At 42.2% G+C, this 23,345-nt stretch overlaps 1 protein-coding gene across 2 annotated transcripts; it reads right to left on the minus strand.

Annotated features, from left to right (window-relative positions):
• Positions 1-9,872: 9,872 nt before the first annotated feature.
• LOC140718239 (F-box only protein 6-like) lies at positions 9,873-23,131 on the minus strand. Of its 2 annotated transcripts, XM_073031733.1 has the most exons (7): positions 22,996-23,110; positions 20,311-20,365; positions 17,235-17,561; positions 15,060-15,186; positions 14,605-14,700; positions 13,346-13,481; positions 9,873-12,169 (listed from the first exon to the last, which is right to left on the minus strand). In XM_073031733.1, the coding sequence occupies exons 3-7, from the start codon at positions 17,491-17,493 to the stop codon at positions 12,035-12,037; spliced, it is 753 nt and encodes a 250-aa protein (XP_072887834.1). In that variant the 5' UTR covers positions 17,494-17,561; positions 20,311-20,365; positions 22,996-23,110; the 3' UTR covers positions 9,873-12,034. The 2 variants fall into 2 exon arrangements, with proteins under 2 accessions (XP_072887834.1, XP_072887835.1); XM_073031734.1 differs by lacking the exon at positions 20,311-20,365 and having other exon boundaries at positions 22,996-23,131.
• Between the last annotated feature and the right edge of the window lie 214 nt (positions 23,132-23,345).

Consider the following 23,345-nt stretch of genomic DNA (forward strand, 5'->3'; position numbering starts at 1 on the left):
TGAGGATGTAACTATGAAAATGGACAAGGGAGAGCTAGTGGATGTAGTGTACCTGGACTTCCAGAAAGCTTTTGATAAAGTCCCACATAGGAGATTAGTGGGCAAAATTAGGGCACATGGTATTGGGGGCAGAGTACTGACATGGATTGAAAATTGGCTGGCTGACAGGAAACAAAGAGTAGTGATTAATGGGTCCCTTTCGGAATGGCAGGCTGTGACCAGTGGGGTACCGCAAGGTTTGGTGCTGGGACCGCAGCTGTTTACAATATACATTAATGATTTAGATTAAGGGATTAAAAGTAACATTAGCAAATTTGCTGATGACACAAAGCTGGGTGGCAGTGTGAAATGTCAGGAGGATGTTATGAGAATGCAGGGTGACTTGGACAGGTTGGGTGAGTGGGCAAATGTATGGCAGATGCAGTTTAATGTGGATAAATGTGAGGTTATCCACTTTGGTGGCAAGAACAGGAAGGCAGATTACTATCTAAATGGAGTCAAGTTAGGAAAAGGGGAAGTACAACAAGATCTAGGTGTTCTTGTACATCAGTCAATGAAAGTAAGCATGCAGGTACAGCAGGCAGTGAAGAAAGCTAATGGCATGCTGGCTTTTATAACAAGAGGAATTGAGTATAGGAGTAAAGAGGTCCTTCTGCAGCTGTACAGGGCCCTGGTGAGACCCCACCTGGAGTATTGTGTGCAGTTTTGGTCTCCAAATTTGAGGAAGGACATTCTTGCTATTGAGGGAGTGCAGCGTAGGTTCACAAGGTTAATTCCCGGAATGGCGGGACTGTCATATGTTGAAAGATTGGAGCGACTGGGCTTGTATACACTGGAATTTAGAAGGATGAGGGGGATCTGATTGAGACATATAAGATTATTAAGGGATTGGACACACTGGAGGCAGGAAGCATGTTCCCGCTGATGGGTGAGTCCAGAACTAGAGGCCACAGTTTAAGAATAAGGGGTAGGCCATTTAGAACAGAGATGCGGAAAAACTTTTTCACCCAGAGAGTGGTGGATACGTGGAATGGTCTGCCCCAGAAGGCAGTGGAGGCCAAGTCTCTGGATGCATTCAAGAGAGAGTTAGATAGAGCTCTTATAGATAGCGGGGTCAAGGGATATGGGGAGAGGGCAGGAATGGGGTACTGATTGTGTATGATCAGCCATGATCACAGTGAATGGCGGTGCTGGCTAGAAGGGCTGAATGGCCTACTCCTGCACCTACTGTCTATTGTCTATTTCAAATGGGTTAAGCTTTACAGGGGAAAAAAGTTAATGTGCTTCTTGTGTTTTTTTTATAAAATCAAAAAAATTTGATTTTGCAAAACAGAATTGACCAAAATAAAGGCCATAACATGCAAATCCTAATTACATATATAACATTTAAAGCTTTCATCTGTAAAGATAACTCTACTGATTATTTAGCTTCGCACTCCACACAGATCATTTCCAAGGTATTCTTTACACTATCAAATTACAATATAAGAATATATCACTTAATTGTGCTACTGCTCTGAAATATGCTGTTTCAACTATTCACGATCTATGATAATTACATAAATGAGAGAACGGGTGCAATATATCCAAGTTTGATCATAGAAAACTAGATTGTGAAGAAGATACTGTAGTGGTAGCTAATCGTGTTATTCCTATGACCCTCAGTTAGCCACTCCCACATGGGAGGAGTTCACATACTGTACAAGCAGGGTATCAATAAAGTTCAGTTGAAAATCCCGCGAGGCTGGCCTCCTGCTGTGCTCTGCACTAACCCTCAACATGGTATCACAAGTGGTTGATTGTTGATGAAGTGTTGCTACAGACCAAGTGAGACCTCCAACAAGAAGGAATTCAGAAGTAGACTGCATTGTTCACATAAATCTATGAAAAATATCCGGAGATTTTTCAACCTAAACTGCCTGTGCTAGTCGCTAATTGTATGCACTGCGGAGAACTGCCCATGTTGGAGGGCAACAAGCTCGGGCTGCACCCAGAAGTGGATGCATGGTCATTATCTGTGGGCCACTAGTCTGGGGAAGTGCACAGGTAGCACCAAAGTGAAACTCTCAGGGAGAGAAAAGAAGACTTCTGTAGTCCGAGTAAATAAAATAATAGATAAGTAAATAAACAAACGGGACATTGGAGAAATGCCTGCAGTACCTACGTCTACTTACCTAATAAAGCCCCCGAGACTCTCTTTGAGAGATGGCTCAGATGCTTTGAGAGATTTAGGATTGCAAGCAATCTCAGTCACACTTCAGAAGAGCATCAAGTAAGCACACTGATATAGTGCATGGGTGACACGGGTGGATTGGGAAGTATAGATGCCCAGAAAAAGGAGTACAAAACAGCGCAGGACAAATTCAAAGACTGTTTCACAGGAGAGCAAACTGTAATATTTGAGAGGACAAAGTTCAACTCCAGCAAACAGGAGCCAGGTGAAAGTGTAAATGACTTAATCACAGCATTGGTATGCCCTGTCAGACAACTGTGCATATAGAAATCTGAGAGATGAGCTCATTAGAGACAGGATTGTTGTTGGGCTACTTAGACTCCAAATTGTCAGAGGGACTTCATCTGCAGGCAAATCTTGAACTGGAGAAAGCTATTACAATGGTCAGGCAGAGTGAGAATGTTCATCAGCAACAGGCAGAACTCGGGCGCGAAAACGATGCTGAGGTACAAAACATAGGATGCAAACAAGGTGCAGTCAGAAAGAGGTAACAGGAGAGCTCAGCTCAAATAAAACAGACAAGCAGGTAAAACGCCCATCTGCAGGAAATGTGTCAAGTCTCCATTCCACATCAAAGAAATGAAATGCCACCAATGCAGTGGAATTGGCCGTTATAAAAGCCTGTGTCACTCCAAAAACAGTTCTTCAGGAAGTCAAAGACCATGATTCAGACAAAGAGAGGGCTTTCTTTGGAGCTCTAGATTTAAATAGACAAGGCTGGTGTACTACGATTCTGTTGCAAAATCGGACAGTGATGTTCAAAATAGACACTGGGGCAGATGTCACAGTCATTCCTGAATGTCTGTTCACAAAACTGGCGAAGAAAACAGGCATTACGCTAAACCCCACAATGGAAGTGTTCATGGGGCCAGGGAAACATACAATAAGCTCAGTGTGAAATGAATGTTTACTGCTTCCATCTGTAAAAATAAGAAGCAGTTAAAAGAGGATGTCTGTGTTGTTCAGAATCTCTTCTCATCACTGCTGGGACGACATGCCATCGAGAAGCTGAACCTCTTGCAAGGTTGGACTCACTAAACAATGTTCTGTGGCAGGAGACATACGCAGAGTTGTTCACAGACCTGGGAGTTCTGAAAGAAGTGTACCTTATCCAACTGAGGTCAGGAGTGATGCCCTACTCTCTGACCACAGTGAGGCGTATACCAGTCTCATTGATGAACAAAGTCAATGCTGAACTTGAGAGAATGGAGGCACTTGACATCATAACAAGAGTGAATGGACCTACTGACTGGTGTGTGAGCATTGTTCCTGTCCCCAAACCAGACAGCACACTGGGGATATGTGTTGATCTAATAAAATTGAATAATGCATTGAGGCGAGAGAAGTTTATTCTGCCTTCTGCTGAGCACACAATTGGTACGCTGGGTGGAGCAAAGATCTTTACCAAACTAGATGTACACTCAGGCTTCCATTTAGTTCCTGAGTCACATAAGCTCACATCAAATGAATACTATGCCTTCAAGAGACTCCCTTTTGGCATCTCATCAGCCTCTGAACTCTTCCAGATGAGGAGGAACCAAATATTGGAGGGACTGAAAGGAGTAGTCTGCCACATGGACGATATGCTCATCTTCAGAGGCTCAAGTAAGGAACGTGACAAAAGAGTGGAAGTTGCCTAGGAGAAACTGGAACAGGCTGGAACAAAAAGGAATGCGAATTTGGGAAGTTGGAAGTGAAGTTCACCAGAGGGAGTGCAACCAGATTCAGACAAACCGGCAAGAGTTTGGCACATGAAACAATCTATGAACGTACCAGAGATCTGTGGTTTCCTTGGCATGGTAAACCAGCTGGGAAAGTTCATTCCAGATTTGGCAGAGAAAACAAAGCCACTATGTGACCTCCTCTCTCAGAGAAACATTTGGACCTTGGATGGGCCACAGGAGAAGTCATTCTCATCACTTAAAGCATCACTCCACCAGCATTGGTGTTCCTTCATCCAAACAAAGCAACCAAAGTCTTAGCAGATGCCTCCTCAATGAACTTGGGGAGTGCTCATGCATAACTGCAGTGGTGTATAGAAACTGCTGATATATTCATCAAGAGCACTGACGCCTACTGAACAGTGTTACACCCAAATCAAAAATCAGATGCTGGCCCTCATGTGGGCTTCTGAACTCGTCAGCTCCTACTCAATAGGCACTAAACTCCTTGAAACAGACCACAAGCCTCTTGTCAGCCTCCTCAGCTCGAAACACTTGGAGGACTTACCTCCACATCTGCAAAGATTCCGAATGAGGCTTCTGCAATACTGTTATGACTTTGATCAGGTCCCCGGCAGATCTTTCACAACATCGGACACTCTGTCGAGGATGCCACGCAAAAGTGAGTGATGGAAGCTGACTCCGCCTTCATGGAAGATACCATCATCTACTTAGCTCAGGGAGTGAAATCTTTCCTGCATCACAGAGTAAGCTAGATGAAATTTGCACTGGAAAAAGGACCAAATCTGCAGGAAGGTCATGCAATATTGTAAGCATGGATGGCCAGCTGTTCCAAAACTCAGACCTTACTGGCTTGAGAGAGACAGGCTTGCCACTCAGAATGATTTGCTGCTAAAGGATTCCAGTCTCATCACTCCTACTTCTATTCGCACCAAGATCATCAGGCAAATCCATCAAGGACATCAAGGGTTCAAAAAAATGTTGCCTAAAGACAGGGCAATCCATGTAGTGGCCTGATCTGAGCCCAGAGGTGGGAGATTATGTAAAGAAACATGAGGCATGCGGAAAACTGCACAAAATTCATGTTGAATCTCTCTGTCCCACAGAATCCCAGACTTTCCAGGGCAAATTGCAGGCAACAGACACTTTCGAGCTAAAAAGAGATAATTATCTTCACACTGTGAATTACAACTCATGGAATGTTGAGGTGTCTAAACCGTCCTCTACATCTCAGCACCTGAAAGCTGTATTCACTCACCATGGATACCAGAGACACTTGTGTCAGACAACGGTCCACAATTCAGCTGCACAGAATTCAAAGCTTTTGCGAGGGACAAGCAGTCCACAGTACCCACAGGCAAATGGAAAAGCAGAAAGACCAGTGCAAACTATTAAGTCTCCTTCTGAAGGCAAAAGTCCCCTACAAAGTACTGTTAACTTACTGCTCCACACTCCTTGTCAATGGTTACTGTCCAACAGAGCTGCAAATGGACCAGAGACTGAGAACAAGCCTGCCCATTCTTCCTTCCCTTCTCCAACCTCACTAGACAAAGTGAGAAATTTTGAGGCAACACGGAGTGAGAAAACAAAGAGCGTGGATAATCTCAGACACACACCAAAATCTTGGTCGGCACTCAGGGGTGGTGAAGCTGTTTGAGTTTCGGATCAATACACCTGAGGAACAATAGTCCAGCAGCATGGAACATGATCGTTTGTGACCAGAACAGCCATGCGTTTGTGCGCCTTCAAAGTCCACAAAAGGTAGAAAAAGAAATAAAGTGGCCTGATCCTCATGACGAGGACCACTTACCTGAGGTGGACGCACCTGTTCAAGAATCTCCACCCACTCCAACACTTCCAGGAACCCATACCAGATCGTGTCATTTATCTGTCCCACCGCAGAGATACATTCCATTGCCTAATGGCTTAGAGCAAGTGACTAAAGAAGCAAAATAATTCTCTCACTTTGTCGGAGTGTTAAGGTGAGTCTACCCTGACCTCCATTAGATTTGGTGTTTTTTTTAAAAGAGTTCTAATGTTGAAAACATTTCACAAAACGAGACTGTTCTAAACAAAAAGGAATTGTGAAAAAAGGAGAACAAAGAGAGAGTGTGTGTTTAAAAACAAGGGGAAGGTAATTATAAGGTTGGCAGTTCTTTTTTATGTTTATGTAAGGAGCATAAGTTATGTGCTATGGGCAAAGTGAAATAAATCCGTAATTTCAGTGAGTAAAATTTCAATGCAATTCTATAGATAAGGATACATACCTAGTTTTTCTTTTGTTTCAAGAAGGGAAGATGTAGTGGTAGCTAACAGTGTTACTCCTATGTCCCTCAGTTAGCCACTCCCACATGGGAGGAGTTCACATACTGTACAAGCAGAGAATCAATAAAGTTCAGTTGAACATCCTGTATGCTGGCCTCCTGGTGTGCTCTGCACTAACCCTCAATAAAGAATTCAACAGATACAAGTTCTCTATAAAGAGATGTAGACAGGTTAGGGGAGTTGACAGAAAGATGGTAAAAAGGGTATATTGAAGGGAAATGTAAGGTTATATCCTTGTACAGTGGAAAATAAAGTTAGCAAACAGGTTCAGCAGTTAGTTAAGAAAAATTGGCCTTTATTGGATGGGTTATGAAGTGTTAAGACCAAGACATCTTGCTGCTGTCTGATAGAAGTCATGTAGACAGTTTTGTGGTCTCCTCATGAGGGACATACCTGCAGAGAACGTTCACTTGATTGATATCCAGGATAGATGGAGAAACACAAGACATTGCAGGAACTCAACAGGGCAGGCAGTATCTCCAGTGGGAGATGGGGAGCTAACCTTTTGGTTTGAGATCTTTCATCTGGACTAGGAAGAGGAGTTGATGAAGTGCAGGTCATCTCCATCCCAGTGGCCAGCTATTTTGTTTTAGTTTCCCATTCCCACACCGCATTGTTTGTCTACTGCCAGCTTGAAGCTAAATGCAAACTAGGGGAACAGCCTAGTATTATGCCTAGACAGTCTCCAACTTGGAAGCATGAACGCTGAATTCTCAAACTTCTGGTTACTGCTCTTCCCACCTCATCCCTTCCACCCCTCCATTTTTCTTTTCCCTCTCTTCCTAATCCAACTTACCCACGTCACCTTATCTGTGTCCCCTCTTCCACCCTTTCCATCTGCACATCACCTGCACTAACCCTTCCACGTATTCCTCTCCTCACCTCCTCTCCTTATTCCAGGATTCAGTCTTTCCCATCAGATTCCATCATCTTCAGCTCTTTGTCACTTCCACCTATCACTTCTCAGCACCTGACTTAATTTTGCTCTCTCTCCTCCTTCATCTGTACCCACCTATCACCCACTAGCTTTTGTTCCACCCATTATCCCCACCTTTTTACACTGGCTATCTCCCATCCTTCATTCCAGTCCTGATGAATGGTCTTAGGTGATCATTCTTGATCCAAGATGTCAGCTGGTCATTTCTCCCCTAAGATGCTGCCCAGCCTACTGAGTTTCTCCACCCTCCTCGCAGACAACCAACACAGGTGCACCTCAAAAATGTGCACTAAGGCCACTGCTCTACTCACGTTTGTGTGGCTAGGTGCAAGCTAAACACCATCTACAAATTCACCATAGTTAGCAGAGTCTTAGATGGTGATGAGGAGGCATACAGGAGCGAGATAGATTGGCTGATTGAGTGGTGCCACCATTATAATCTTGCACTCAAAGTCAGTAAGGCCTAGTAATTGATTGTAGGCTTCAGGAAGGTGAAGTCAGGAGAACTTCATTCACACGAGTCCTCATTGAGGGGTCAGCAGTGGGAAGAATGAGCAACTTCATCTCTGAAAATCTTTCCTGGGCCCAACTTTGTGATGCAATTATGAAAAGGGCATGCTAGTGGCTGTACTTCATTTGGAATCTAAAGATATTTGCTATGTCACTGGAGACTCTAGCAAATTTTTACAGATGTGCCCAGGGAGAGCTTTCTGACTGGTTGCATCACCGACTGGTATGGAAAAGCCACTCCACAGCATTGCAAAAAGCTGTAGAAAGTTTTAGGCTCGGCCAGCGCCATCGTGGGCACTAGCCTCTGCACCATCAAGGACATATTCATAAGGTGATGCTTCAATGTCGTGGCATCTATCGTTAAGGACCCTCAGCATCCAGGATGTGCCCTCTTCTCAGGGAGGAGGTACAGACGCCTCAACCTGCGTTCAATAGTTTTTTTTACCCTTCCACCATCAGATTACTGCAGTGTCAATGAACCATGAAAACTACCTCATTATTTTGTTTTCTTTTGGCACTATTTATTAAACCTTTATATATTTTTATGAACCTTATATTAATTTGAATATAATACACTGCTGCCACAAAACTGCAAATTTCACAACATATGCCGATGATATAAGCCTGATTCTGATTTTTGTCTGGTGCTCCAGATTCCAGCATCTGCAGTCTTCAGTGTCTCTAGGATTAACAGGGGTAAAGTCTGAGCAGATTTTGACTTTTCTTTCTGGTGCATGGAAGAATGAGGGGAGTCAGTGAGGAAATGGGGTGCCAATTGGCAGTATGAGGATAAGAAATAAGAACGGACCACATAATTATATGATGGCGGAACCACATGTAGCAGAGATAAATGATTCTCTGCCTGTGATTGAACAGATAAGAGTGGGATCAGACAAGTACAGTTCCACACAACAGTAAACGTATGGCACGGTGGGAGAATAATGTAACTAGCATTTCAAAGGCTACAGATAAAGAGTGAGAAGTCACAATCACATGTGGTATGAAAGGTGCCTTTATTACCATGCCAAGGCAGGGAAACCTGACTGCACAATTCACACAAGGAGTTCCAGGAACAAATGGCATAAACTAGGAAATAACAATCTATCTGAGCACCTTGCAGAGGAAAGGGAGGCAGAAGGTGAGCTAATTGCAAGGACAGAGGAAATGGGATTCCCGTGTGCGGCCAACAATCCTTAAACAGATGGTGTCATATTTCTCTTATGATGCATTGTGAGATTTTGCCATTTGCAGAATACAGGAATCTGAAAGGACACAATCCATTTGCAGTACCTTTATTGAGAGCACAATTTCTTTTGAACTATTCAAACAAGTTAAAAATCAGAGCACGGCTGTTCTGCACTCGGATCACAGGTTCCAGGAGGATGCAGCATTTCGGAAAATGTTCAATTTTGCTCTCTTCTCAGAAGTGTTTTTGCCAAACGTGAACCATGTTAATTAATGTCATTGGCTTCTACAGTCACCATAGCTTTTAGATAGATAGATAGATAGATAGATAGATAGATAGATAGATAGATAGATAGATAGATAGATAGATAGATAGATAGATAGATAGATAGATAGATAGATAGATAGATAGATAGATAGATAGATAGATAGATAGATAGATAGATAGATAGATAGATAGATAGATAGATACTTTATTCATCCCCATGGGGAAATTCAACTTTTTTCCAATGTCCCATACACTTGTTGTAGCAAAACTAATTACATACAATACTTAACTCAGTAAAAAATATGATATGCATCTAAATCACTATCTCAAAAAGCATTAATAATAGCTTTTAAAAAGTTCTTAAGTCCTGGCGGTAGAATTGTAAAGCCTAATGGCATTGGGGAGTATTGACCTCTTCATCCTGTCTGAGGAGCATTGCATCGATAGTAACCTGTCGCTGAAACTGCTTCTCTGTCTCTGGATGGTGCATCTGCACAAATTCCATCACTTCACAATCATTGTATGTGGATATTACACATCAGAATAATGTTTTCCTCTGAAAGTAATTGGTAAATGTTTAAATAGTGATAAAAATTGGTTTTTAAATTTGTACATGAAATTGAATGAAAAGCAGGAGCCCTGAGTCAGTTAACGATATGACCCGAAATCCAGGCATACACACACATGGTACTTATTCGAATTGTCTACAAAGAACACTTCCACCAAAATTGGTTCAGTTATTGAAGAACATTTTATTGTAGGAACTGACCTCATAAACATGTGCAGAACAGGACAAAAACAGAGACTGATACAAATGGTCCTCATTTACAGATTTGGGCAAGAAAGCACAAATTTGTCTTCTTTGTTCAGACAGGTCACAATATTCTGCCAGATTAAAAAAAATTAACACTCATTCTATTGCCCTGATGAGGGTTTCAACCTGAAACATCGACCCTCCATACGTCCTGCTGAGTTTCTCTGGCTTTTTGTGTGTTGCTCCGGACTCCCAGCATCAGCTCAAAAATAATTTTCAACATTACCAACAGTGCATTTTCCCTGATGATCTATGAATCTCTCTCAGTGCAAAATTTCCAATTAAAGCTGATGAATCTGTAAAACACCTCATGGTAGTTTTACCCTCTTTATAACACGAACTTCAAACATTTTTACCATTATCCAAAAAAACCCATAAAATACCCTAATAGACCTCTGGCTGATAGCACTCCTCTTGGAATATGAGGTAATTATGAAGTAATGAGAAGGACAAGTGTATGTTTCTTATTGCATTTGAAAAGCAAAGATCTTTCTCTCATTGAGGCAGTGTCTGTAGTGAGATGCTGAAGATGTTCTATAGGTCAGTTGTGGAGAGCGCCCTCTTCTTTGTGGTGGCGTGTTGGGGAGGCAGCATTAAGAAGAGGGACGCCTCACGTCTTAATAAGCTGGTAAGGAAGGCGGGCTCTGTCGTGGGCACAGAACTGGAGAGTATGACATCGGTAGCAGGCTTTACAATTCAACCGCCGGGGGTAAGATATGTTAAAGTGCCGGGGTTAGGACTGAGCTTAAGTTACCATTCAATGTATTTTATTTTAAGTATTTTATTTTATGTATGCATTTTAAGTATTGTATGTAAATAGTTTTGCTACAATAAGTGTATGGGACATTGGAAAAAATGTTGAATTTCCCCATGGGGATGAATAAAGTATCTATCTATCTATCTATCTGACTGAAGCGAATATCCTACCTATCACAGCTAATTAGTACTGCATGAATGAGGGCAAGGCAACCTCAGATACTAACAAGAGGTCATTTAAATGTGCTGATCTTTTAACACGAGTAGATCCAGTGCATCTAATTAACATTTAGCTGCTCATTCAAAGCAGACATATCCATTGCATTGTAAGCAGATATAATGGAACATCTTTCAGAGACACTTTTGCCATTTTGTGTGATGTCACTGATGCTCCTTTTTTCTTGTTTAAAAGAAAATGACAATTATCTGAGGAAAGCCAACCACAAAATCTCTATGCTACTTTGATTAAAATGGAAGTACACTTAAAATGGAAAATCAACAAGCTGAACTCAACATTTTAGTTTGCCCTAGAGTTCTCTATTTAATGATTAAAATGCATCAATGCATTTGTTAAAGTAAATGAGACAGACAAAATGAAGCTAATCGATTAACAATTATTCTCAGATATAGAAAAACAATGTTTGAATTCAATTAGGTATAGCAGAGGGTTAACTATTTTCTCCTGAAAGTATCCAAAGTAAAAAAATAGAAAATTATTTTAAAAAGTTGAACGATTTTCTTCTCCAGCAAAGGTTCTCAGTTCAGAATGCCTCAGATATTAATGACAGGAAGCATGTCACAGGGTCCTCGAGCCATTCCTATCATCATACTGAACAACCAAGTGCAACTCCGTCACAACACAACTCACAACCATCATACAAATTGCTCTTAATGAAGATGTCATAAAACATTTTCCTTTTACAATTAAAGTGGTTATTTCCTACTGATAGCTCTTTGTTAGTATAGTTTTTAATTCAAACCATACAGAGGAGAAAATAATCACATGAAATCAAGTCCAAGATATTACAAAGTAAGAACAAATTAATAACTGTCAAAACATATACATATGTGTATACTGGTTATACAAATGCAAGTGCCGTTTCCTAAAGTCAGAAAGCGCTGAAAATACTCAGCAAGTCAGGCAGCATCTGTGGAGAGTAGAACAGAATTAACGTTTCAGGTCACTGACCCATCATTAGATCTCTTCCCAGATCCTGTTGACTTGCTGATTTTTTTCCAATTTCATAGCGCATGCCATTTTTGTATGAGTTTACTCTTTGCAGTAGTCCTTCATCGTATCCAGGGAGATACTGGTCCCTGCTACTCATGGTTCTATGCTAACACTACTGTTGGTGACGCGGATTCCATACCACCCTGCCCAGAATTGTGTGTCCTTCCCTTCATGTGAAAAGTGAACGTATCGAACTCCAGGCCCATAGTCTTTGAAAACATGGACTATCTGTAAAACAAAGGCTACTGTTAATAATGGTACAGTGTACAAGAATAATTCTAACCTACATTCAGTAGCTACTTTTATTAGGTACACCTGTGCATCTAATCAGCCAATCACGTGGCAGCACGCAATATATAAAAGCATGCAGATAAGGTCAAGAGGTTCAGACCAAACATCAGAATGGGGAAGAAATGTGATCCAAGTGACTTTGGCTGTGGATTGTTGGTGCCAGATGGGGTGGTTTGAGTATCTCAGAAACTGTTAATCTACTGGGATTTTCAAGGACATCAGTTTACAGAGAATGGTGCAAAAAAACAGAAAGCACCCAGTGAGCAGTAGTTCTGTGGGTGGAAACACCTTGTTAATGAGAGAGGTCAGGAAAGAATGGCCAGACTAGCTCAAGCTGAAAGGAAGGCGACAAAAACTCAAAAGGTGTGCAAAAGAGCATCTCTGAATGCACTACATGTCAAACCTTGAAGTGGACGGTCTACAGCAGCAGGAGACCACACCGGGTTCAAATCCTGTACCTAATAAAGTGGCTACTGAGTGCATATTTTGCACTATAAGGATCATGTAGACTGCAAGTATAAAGGTTACTTAAATTGGAACATCCTGAGTAATGGCACTGTGGGGTCACGTGACCAGCCTAAGCAAAGTTCAGTGAACTCTTCCAACAGCTGGACAACACTGAAGGAATTTACAGCTCCCAGCCATTCTTCCAGGGGTTAGGAGGCATCAATTAAAATCCCAAAAAAAATGGAAGCTTGGAACCAAAAAAAGCATCCACAACAAGCAAGAAAAAGAACAATACCTTCTAAAGTTGAATAGTTGGCCTAAGCCAGCTGTGGACCTTCAGGCCAGAAAGTGGTCAAATCAGGGAAAGGAGAGAGGGGAGCTGTGGGAAGGGAAAGGCAAATGGGGAAAGGAATGGGGCAAGAGTCAAATAAAAATGTGGAAACTGACAGGAATGTGATGAAAGAGGAAGAGGGAAAAGTGGGAAAAATGGAATGGAAGGGGTTTACCACATGTGATATTTTGGATACACCACTGGCTGAGCATTAAAAAAACACCGCTCCATGCCTTGGTATTTCTCTTCTTGTTAACATAAGCATGCAGAGATGAAAAAAGAAACACCTTCTTGGATACAGAAAACCAGAGGGTACAATTAATAAAACTCTGTACCTCGCTCCACTTTGCATCACTCCACTGGGGGATTCTAATCTTCTTCGACTCAAATTTATCAATAATGGACTTTGTTTCAGAAAGCAGAGATACGTGTAACTTGTAAATGCAGCCACAGTCATATCTTGCTGCATACCTGACACCAATATAGAAAGTTAGTGTGACAATGCATCAATAGTCTAACTCCCACACAACCTTCATCAGAGTAATGCCCCAAGGTTGCAGAAGGATTTACAGCACAGAAACAGGCCAATCTGCCCAAATGCAAAGCCAGTATTTCAGCTCCTCCGAGCCCTCATTTATTTTAATCCAGTACTGAATGAAAGCCTCATTTGTTCACACCGGGTGAAATATGAAAGGCAGCTTCCATTATTAAGGACCTCCAGCACCCAGGGCATGCCCTTTTCTCACTGTTACCGTCAGGGAGGAGATACAGAAGCCTGAAGGCACACACTCAGTGATTCAGAAACAGCTTCTTCCCCTCTGCCATCCGATTCCTAAATAGATATTGAATCTTTGGACACTACCTCACTTTTCTTTAAATACAGTATTTCTGATTTTGCACTTCAAATAAAAATCTATTCAATATACATATACTATAATTAATTTACTTATTTATTTTTTATTACAATAAAAAACTATTATTATTATTTAGTATTTTTTTCTCTGCTAGATTATGTATTGCATAAAATTGCTGCTGCTAAGTTAACAAATTTCACATCACATGTTGGTGATAATAAACCTGATTCTGATATGCCTCCACACTATAAATGCCCGATGACTTAAGAGGGCCTTTCCTTTTAAGTTGCAGTTGACCCAAAGACTGTTCAAAGCCCCGTGGCCAGAAATTCTAACTTGTCAAGTATAACATCTTATTTGTTTTTACTTTTTTCTGTGTACCTTCTAGCTAAACCACTTCAATAATATTAAAGGATCAGGAATTCCTGCAATCCTCCCTTATTCCTGGGATCACTAGTCTAGTTTGGGAATTAATATATAACCTAAGCTCTACATCCTTCAGTTCCCTTACAACATTGACAATGTAATACTGTGTACACTTTCCAAGTTACAACTGATTTTTGCATGACCATTCTATTTACCTTCTCAACACAATCAGAGTTCACATCCAAACCTTATCCACCCTTGCATATTTATAAATCAAGACAAACATTTTTTGTGAAAAATTTAACCCTTTGAGTTCCATTTTAACTTTCATGACATTGAACCAATTATTCCTGAATGTAAGGGTCATTACTCACCAATCTTTTACAACAATTTTAGGTTGAATTATATCAAGCAAATGGCCCCACAGTCCATTTTCCACTAAATCAATGATCTGAGATTTACGGCATAACCTGCCAATAAAGAAGAGCACAGTAAGACTCGTTTAGAATGTGCATTTTGATATCACCTTTCATAGCTTCAAATCACCCCAATGGAAATTCAGAAGAAACTTCTCTGCCCGAAGTGCAATATGAATGTGGAACTCACTGCCACAGGGAATAGTTGGGGCAAACTGTGGAGATTAAATGCGATGGGGGGGGGGGGGAAGTTGAACAAACTCACATGGGAGAAGGGAAGAAATTCAAAGGCAGTACATTGGATGTGACACTACCGAAGTCACCTTGATGAAGATGAAGCAATTGCACTGGCAGAAGCCATGAAAACATCAGCAAGGAGGAAGAGCAAAGGGATTCTGCAATGGAGCTCTTACCCATAAGATGTCACAAAGTATTTATCTGTATCTTTGTTAGGAAAGTCAGATGAATGGGACTCTGGCAATTTTTCAATGTTCCACCGATCACCTCCATTAATATCAATGGTCCAATGCTGAAAATCCTCTGTAGGAAGAAAAAATGGCAATGAGAAAATGAACTCATGGATCATAGTCCATCATATCGTGTCCCAGTGCTACATAGTCATTCCTTCATTCAAGCTCAGTGGCATGCATCTACAGCAGACCTACACGTGGGCAAACCGTTGTCTAAAGTTGCCCTTAATATAGCTGGGTGGCAGGAGTACTGGGGAGGTCAAGGTGGGGTGGAAGAGTTGATGGGTGTATGGGAGAAGAGTAGTGCTTTGTTGCTGTAGTGGGAGGTGCTCATCTAAGCTCAGGACCTGGTTGTAAACAGGCAGCAGAATATTAGTATTAAGCTACGACACAACAAAGAGGGATCTTGCACTTACACAGCACCCTTCAACTATTAAGTGTAGCCACTTCTGTAATGTAGGAAACACAACAGCCCATGTGCACATAGCAAGATCCCATAGAGCAACATCATCTTTGACAATTGTGTTACAATGGGCTGAAAGAACTTGTCCAAAATTTCCTGTCCATCATTGTAATTATGAAGAGAAGGCGGCAATTTCAATAGAAGCTGTGTTAAATATCATGTCATATACCTTGTGCTGTTAAAAATTTCCCTTAATTTTTTCAGTAAGGTGTAGATTTCAGTCCCCAGTTAAGTTTTTAATTGATCCTAGGCAACATGGAAGACCAGAGAGCAAATGAAAAGAGATTACTTATGATGGGCAAACCACAATTATTCTTGTTATGAGGTTGTTGTCAAGAGTTGGAATGTTATTATTCTGTGGAGTGGGCATGGGTTTAGTTGCAATGTGCTAGATTACAAGAGACTAAGATGTAAAGACATGATTTATTTCTTTAGAATGGTGACTAAGATACATCGATTTAGCTTGGTTCGAAGGAGAGATGAGAAAAAGTTGTTCCACTTAGTGGTGGGAGGACTGTAACTCACTGACTGAAATGGTGGTGGGAGCAGGAGCCCTCGCCACTGTGATGACATAAAAGGTGATTACTTAAGGAGGCATTAACTCCAGAACAATGGGCCAAAAACAGGATTTACCCAAGAACAATTTTGGCCACTAGCTCACTAGCTTCTATGTGCTTCTCCAGGGCAAATATAGTCAAAATGTATTCAGTTAAAATCTCACTCACTTCCTGTGTCTCCACGTAGATTACTACACTGGTTACTATGGAAACCTACTATCTGGCTCAGGGGTTCCCAACCTGGGGTCTACGGGCCCTTTGTTAACTGGTATGGGTCCACGGCATAAAATAGGTCTGGAACCCCTGCAGTCTAGCTAGTTATCCTCAAAGAATCTGTAAGGATTCTCCTTTTATCTCACCTGTCAGGGACATCACGTTGCCCCTTTGTGGTCCTAATTGCTTTCTTAATTGTACTATATTCCTTATATTAACTAAGAGACTTGCATGATCCAAGCTATCAGTATCTGACCAGAGCTTCAATACGCCACAACCCAGAATTCCCTTCACTCTAATTTGGGTACGTTGGTCCTCAACTCTTCCTGTCTCATTTTTAAAAGCCTCCCATTTGCGCGACATCACTTTAACTGCAAACATCTCCCAGTCAATTTTTCTGACTTCCTGTCGGCTACCATCAAAACCTAGCACTTTAAATTGAGGTCTACTCCCATCTTTCTCCATAACTACCTTGAAGCAAATAGAAATACGGTCACTATTCCCAATGACACAACAGCCCTTGAGCAGTCTCATTTCCTACCGACATTGAGTCTAGCCCTTCCTCTAGTCAGGCCTCTACATATTGTTTCAGAAAACATTCTTGGATGCATTTAGCAAATGCTCTCAGTATTATTTATAGCAAAATTTTACAAAGAATTGATATCAAATATGCTGTTCAACCTGCATTCATAGGTCTTCAAGCAATACACGAAAAGCTGGAGGAGTTCAGAAGGTCAGGCAGTATCAATGAAGGGAAATGGACAGTCGATGTCAGTGGTTCTATTTTGCAGAAACCCAGTTGATTACTTGACTCTCTAAAACCGTGTTTTGAACCCAAACAATTATCACACAACAGAGATCCAGAGAAAATTAAATAGTACTTACCTTCAGCACTAGGGTTTTTTAGCAGGTTTCTCTTAAAAGGATGAAGGAAGTAAAATTTCTTCCAATCCTGTGGGAATACATCCCAATCTCTTTTAAAGTATCCTTCTCGAATACACATCCGTTTCCAAATGTGCACCTTGTCCACCAACTCCTTCCAAGCTCGGCAGACTAGGCGGCATGTCAAAACTAACTCGCGAGCAGGGACATAGGACAAAAGCACCACCAAAACATCCTCATGTAAATCTCTGATGGTGACCATGCCTCAAGAGGGGTTGGATGTTCTCCACCCACACCAAATCCAAGCTCAAACGTCTTTCCAGCTGTAATCTGAGGAGGACAGAGAAAGGTAAGATTTCCATTCAAAAGTTTTGCTTCTTCTCCACCATCAAACATCTCTGCCTTAAGTCAGCAGGCTTCTGGAGACCCTGCTTCAAAACCTTGAACCAAACAGCACAAATGTTTACTCTAGCTCAGTAATAACGAAGTGCCGCATGTCAGAGGCACCTTTCAGAAAAAAAATGGTCAGCCATAGAGTCGAAGAAAAGTACAGCACAGCAACAGACCCATCGGCCCATCTAGTCTGTGCTGAAACCACTTAAACTGCCTGCTCTCATCAACCTGCACCCCGACCATAGCCCTCTGTATCGCTACTATCAAGGTACCTACCCAAACTTTGCTTAAACGTTGAAATTGAGCTGGCATGCACCACTTGTGCTGGCAGCTCATTCCACACTCTCACGGCACTCTGAGTGAAGAAGTTCCCTTTAAACTTTTCACCTTTCACCCTTAACCCTTTACCTCTGGTTGCAGTCCCGCTATAGTCCCATCTGACTTAACAGATCCATTAAGCAACTCTGAAAATGATTAAATGCATTTATCCCTGAAACAACACCAAAAAAAATGCCACCTCGATATTTGGGGGGAGCTTGTTGAATGCAAATTGATGGTTTAATTTGCATATCTGCGACTGCCTGGCAGAAGCACATAATTAGTTCCTAAACTCATTAAGCTTTGAGGTTATGAAGAACACTACACACATACTATCACAACTTATACTCATATAAGGGATTTAATACAGGAAAGGTGAACCACAAGGAGACATTGTTGGCAAAAATATTTGTCAAAACTAAAGGTTTTAATTAAAGTGCCCAAGGAGAGAAGCAGAAAGGTGATCAGATTCAGACTGGGAATTCTAGAACAGCTTTGCCGATCCTGAAAGCCCATAGCTTTTGTCAAAGCTAGAGACCAGCCACAGCCTCAGAAACCTCCAAGCAGGCGGTCATAGAAGAACTGACAGTACCTTTGGAAGATCAGATTGAGGAGGTGTGCGAGTGCAAGAAAGCCAAATACCAAGAGCTGGTAGGGCAGTGGTGGAGGCACTATGTGAGCCTATCGAGGAGGGGTGTTGAGGTTTTGCTGGCTGCTTGCAGTGCAAAACCTACCCTCTCCTTGGCATTAAAGGGGCTGCAAAGAAAAGAGCCATCAGGACTGTCACAGAGGCTGCTGAGCAAGCCTCTAGACTCCAATGGAACAGGAGGAGTGACCTGAGGACCAATGTTGCTAGGACACAAACCAAGGCTTCATCAATCCTGGCTGGGTTGCCTGGGCGACGTGTTTGATGTTGAAAGAGCAAAAACACCCGGATACATCACTGATGATGTGTCCCTGCGCATCCTAGGATGTACCTCAGCTAAGGCACAGTCAAAGCTAGTGACATCTTTAAAATAAAGAGAGCAAAAGTGACCAGAATTGGAGGATCGCAGAGTTCTGGATGTAGCACTTTTGAAGGCTATGAATATACTGACTGACGAGGCCAAAGAGGAATACAAAACCATTAAATGGCTGGAAGCAAGCAGATGACATTGGGCAGCACAATACACCTGCTGCTCCCTCACAGCTCTGCTGATGTCGAGTTCAACCTGATCGGCAACACTGCATGGAGCTGGTGTGTTTGCCCTGTGATATCATGGATTTACTTCAAATTTCTTCCCTCATTTTAAAGATATGAGTTTCAATGTAAGTTCCCTGAGTATGAATGATAGAATCTGAGGTGAGTTGAGGTCAAAGTGGGTAAAATAAAACGGACTCAGATTAGTAATAAAATGGATGCCTGACAATCGTCTTAGAGGAATGAAGTGCCTGTATCTGAGCTATATTTCTCCATTATTTTGCAATCAGGCAGAGAAGGAGTTACTGCTTCAGGTGAAGAGTCTTTGATCAGAAATGTTAACTCTGTTTTTGTCTCCACAAGCGTTGCCCGACCCCGAGCATTTCCAACATTTTCTGCTCATGTTTCACAGCTCCAGTATCTGCATACTTTTTTAAATTTTCAAGACAAAAGGGAGAACTGTAACACAGGATGATAATTTTTAAAACAATGAATTATTGAACTGGGAATCAAATTAGGTCAACAGGCTTGGTGTAAAGGGTGAGGACAGTGTGGGATAGACGACAGACAGTGGGAGGCAAAGATAACAGGGAGAAGCCACCCAGGCCATTAATGAACTAGTCAAGGCTGGAAAGAAAGCTGAAAGGGAATTATATGCCTTCCACAAATTCTGAAAGTCTCAAACTACTTTCAGATTAAACAACTGAGGTCTGGTTATTGCTGTTTCAGTGAAAACATCACAGCTGATTTAACAAAGTAAAGTCACAGTCATGTGATTAAAAACTAGGAACACCCTTTTGGTTACAAAGTTGTGTTTCACTTCTAGAGATCAAAGAGCTGTTCTTGAATAAGTTAAACTTCCAAGCAATATTCTTTGTTCAGCTTGTTGTCATAAATGAGAGCCAGTCTTCAGTTCGTCATGTAACTGGCAAGCAGTAATCAGTCTGAAGTTAAAAGGACAGCTTTGCAAACAAGCACCACCATCTGTAGAGCAGAAGTGCTGGCGCACAATGAGGCTATGTTAATTGGACTTGTATCAAACCGGACAATACTTGCAAAATTATTTAGTTCATGGAAGCTTGCAGACCAGATTGATATGATCATTTCACGTATCAAATAGCTTATTTAATAATAGTTGGTAGGTTTGTATGCTCAAAGGGTCAGCTTCTCAGCAGTAATTGTGGTTACCAGGAAAATCTGTTCCCAGAAGCTTTTAGATCACTTGTGCGTAACGGTGCAGTATCTGAAAAAAAAAATCACATGAGTGTTAATTCACCAACGTGGCAGAAAAACTATAAATGATAGTGAGCAGTCAGGTTTTTTTTAGGAGCGGTCCAAGAACATCAAGAAGAATGACAGAAATATGGGGTGAATTAGAATCCATTCCTCTGCCTTCAGTTTCTGTGACGGGCGATACATCATCTGCATCTCGATGGTGTGTCTTTTTACCTTATAGGAATAGTGCCTGTGTTTTGGAAGTCCTTTGTTTTAGAAATCATTTGTAATTTGGAAATCTTCTAGGTTTCCAATCTAAATCTTCTAGGATGATAGAAGTCCTCTGTGAAGTTTTAAATGAGTCTTAAGAATATTAGTTAAGTTTAAATGTATATCACTAAAAATAAATGGGCTGTGTTTAAACTACTTTGTTAGCTGTTAGCTGGAAGTATTTCCTCTTGGTAGGGAGGGGTAACCCACCGTTCAAATAGTGGTTATAGGTAGAGAGACTCTTCTTGGAAGATAAACAGGGAAGTGAACTAGCCTTTGAAGAGTATGTAGCTACAGTACAACCTCGTTTAGTGAGGGTACCCATAACTACCTATATTAGATAGGACTTAAGGTCTTGAGTTTAGAACATTGAAGTCAGAAAACCCAATACCATCACACAATAAGGTCAAATGCTAGTCCAAAAAGTTAGTACCATAGGATCTAAGACAAAATGGAAAACTAGGTCCAAAGATGGCTTGGTTAATAGGAAACTGAAACTAAGATGAAGAAGTGAATATGTGACTATATATAGCACAGGGATTGGTGTTGGGACTGTTGTTTATTAGAGGCAGTAATAATTTGAAAGCAAATGTAGTAAGTATGATTAATAAGCTTGAGATTACATGAAAAGTGGGTGGGTTCTGGATAGTGAAGAGCAATATTGATTAGGTGGTGAATCGGGCAAACAAAAAACAGATGGAAGTTAATTCTGATTAATGCAAGCTGATGCCTACTAGGAGGTCTAATAAGGGTAGGATATACACCATGAACAGTGGGGCCCTAGGGAATTTTTGGGGAACAAAGAGGCCTTGGTATCCAACTCCATTGACCCCTAAAGATGGGTAGTAAAATAAGTGGTAAATACAAGCCATGACTACCTGGGGCATGGAATATCAGAGCACAGAAATCATTGTTGGTAATGACAGGGCATTGAAGAATGCAGTAGAAGAGAGTGATCTAGGAATAATGGTGCATAGTTCCCTGAAGGTGGAACCTCATGCGGATAGGGAGGTGAAGAAAGCTTTTTGTATGCTGGCCTTTATAAATCAGAGCATTGAGTATAGGAGTTGGGATGTAATGTTAAAATTGTACAAGGCATTGGTAAGGACGAATTTGGAGAATTGTGTACAGTTCTGGTCACCAAATTATAGGAAAGTTATCAACAAAATAGAGAGAGTACAGAGAAGATTCACTAGAATGTTACCTGGGTTTCAGCACCTAAGTTACAGGGAAAGGTTGAACAAGGTAGGTCTTTATTCTTTGGAGCGTAGAAGGTTGAGGGGGGACTTGATAGAGGTATTTAAAATTATGATGGGGGGGATAGATAAGAGTTGATGTGGATAGGCTTTTTGCATTGAGAGTAGGGGAGCTTCAAACAAGAGGACATGAGTTGAGAGTTAGGGGGCAAAAGTTTAAGGGTAACACGAGGGGGAATTTCTTTACTCAGAGAGTGGTAGCTGTGTGGAACGAGCTTCCAGTAGAAGTGGTAGAGGCAGGTTCGGTATTGTCATTTAAAGTAAAATTGGATAGGTATATGGACAGGAAAGGAATGGAGGGTTATGGGCTGTGTGCGGGCTAGTGGGACTAGGTGAGAGTAAGCATTCGACACAGACTAGAAGGGCCGAGATGACCTGTTTCTGTGCTGAAATTGTTAAATGGTTATAGTTCATTTTTTTTAATCTTTGGCTAGGCAACAGCTGGAATATTGACTATGCTTCTAGTCACCAAATTATAGGTAGTATGCCATTGTCCCGAAGATGTAGAAGAGGTTCATTGAAAATTTTCCTGAAATGAAGTGTTTCAATTAGGTGGAGAGAATGGATTGGCAAGATTTATTGTCCTTGGAGCAGAAGGGACAGACGATGAATTGCCGAAGTATAAATATAGTAACAGTACAGTATTAGTATATTGGGGTACAGGTTGGATCTATTGGGCCGTAAGGCCTGTTTTGTGCTGTCAGAGTCTCTAGCCATGATTTTAAGTAGTCACCATCCCTTCCGGGCGGGTACGAGACTTTCACTTCCCCCAGCACCAGACCCATGTCCCGGAGCTCTCCCTCCTCACACTGCGGCCCAGCGACTTCACAGCAACACTCCGGACACAGACTATGCCCCGGGCAGATTCAGTCATTATACCTGATCCCTGCCTGGTATATATCCACTCCCTGCCCCGGGTCTCGGTGCTGTCTTGGCGCCGCCTACACCGGGTCCCGGCCTGGTGTATATCCGCTCCCTGCACCGGGTCTCGGCGCTGTCTTGGCGCCGCCTACACCGGGTCCCGGCCTGGTGTATATCCGCTCCCTGCACCGGGTCCCAGCCCGGACAACACCTGCCCCTTATCCCGTGTAATCTGCACCGGGTCCCGGCCCGGACAACACCTACTCCTTACCCTGTGTAATCTGCACCGGATCCCGGCGCTGACCTGGCGCCGCCTACACCGTGTCCCTGCCACTGCTTCCTTGGGGTGAACTACATATCCCAGTCTGGCCACGCCCCCTGCTGACTGCTCCTGTGGCCCCGCCCACTGCCCCTGCTGACTGTTCCTGTGGCCCCGCCCACTGCCCCTGCTGACTGCTCCTGTGGCCCCGCCCACTGCCCCTGCTGACTGTTCCTGTGGCCCCGCCCACTGCCCCTGCTGACTGCTCCTGTGGCTCCTCCCACAGACCCCCGCTGACAGCTCCTGTGGCTCCTCCCACAGACCCCCCCGCTGACTGCTCCTGTGGCCCCGCCCACTGCCCC

The sequence above is a fragment of the Hemitrygon akajei genome, chromosome 29 (assembly GCF_048418815.1).
Source record: "Hemitrygon akajei chromosome 29, sHemAka1.3, whole genome shotgun sequence".
Lineage (NCBI taxonomy): Eukaryota > Metazoa > Chordata > Chondrichthyes > Myliobatiformes > Dasyatidae > Hemitrygon > Hemitrygon akajei.

Coding starts and splice junctions, on each gene's coding strand:
- LOC140718239 (XM_073031734.1), bottom strand. CDS start 17,493: ATGGTCACCATCAGAGATTTACATGAGGATGTTTTGGTGGTGCTTTTG. Junction 15,187..17,234: donor AAAAAACCCTAGTGCTGAAG/GTAAGTACTATT, acceptor TTCTTCCTACAG/AGGATTTTCAGCATTGGACC. Junction 14,701..15,059: donor TACTTTGTGACATCTTATGG/GTAAGAGCTCCA, acceptor CTTTATTGGCAG/GTTATGCCGTAAATCTCAGA.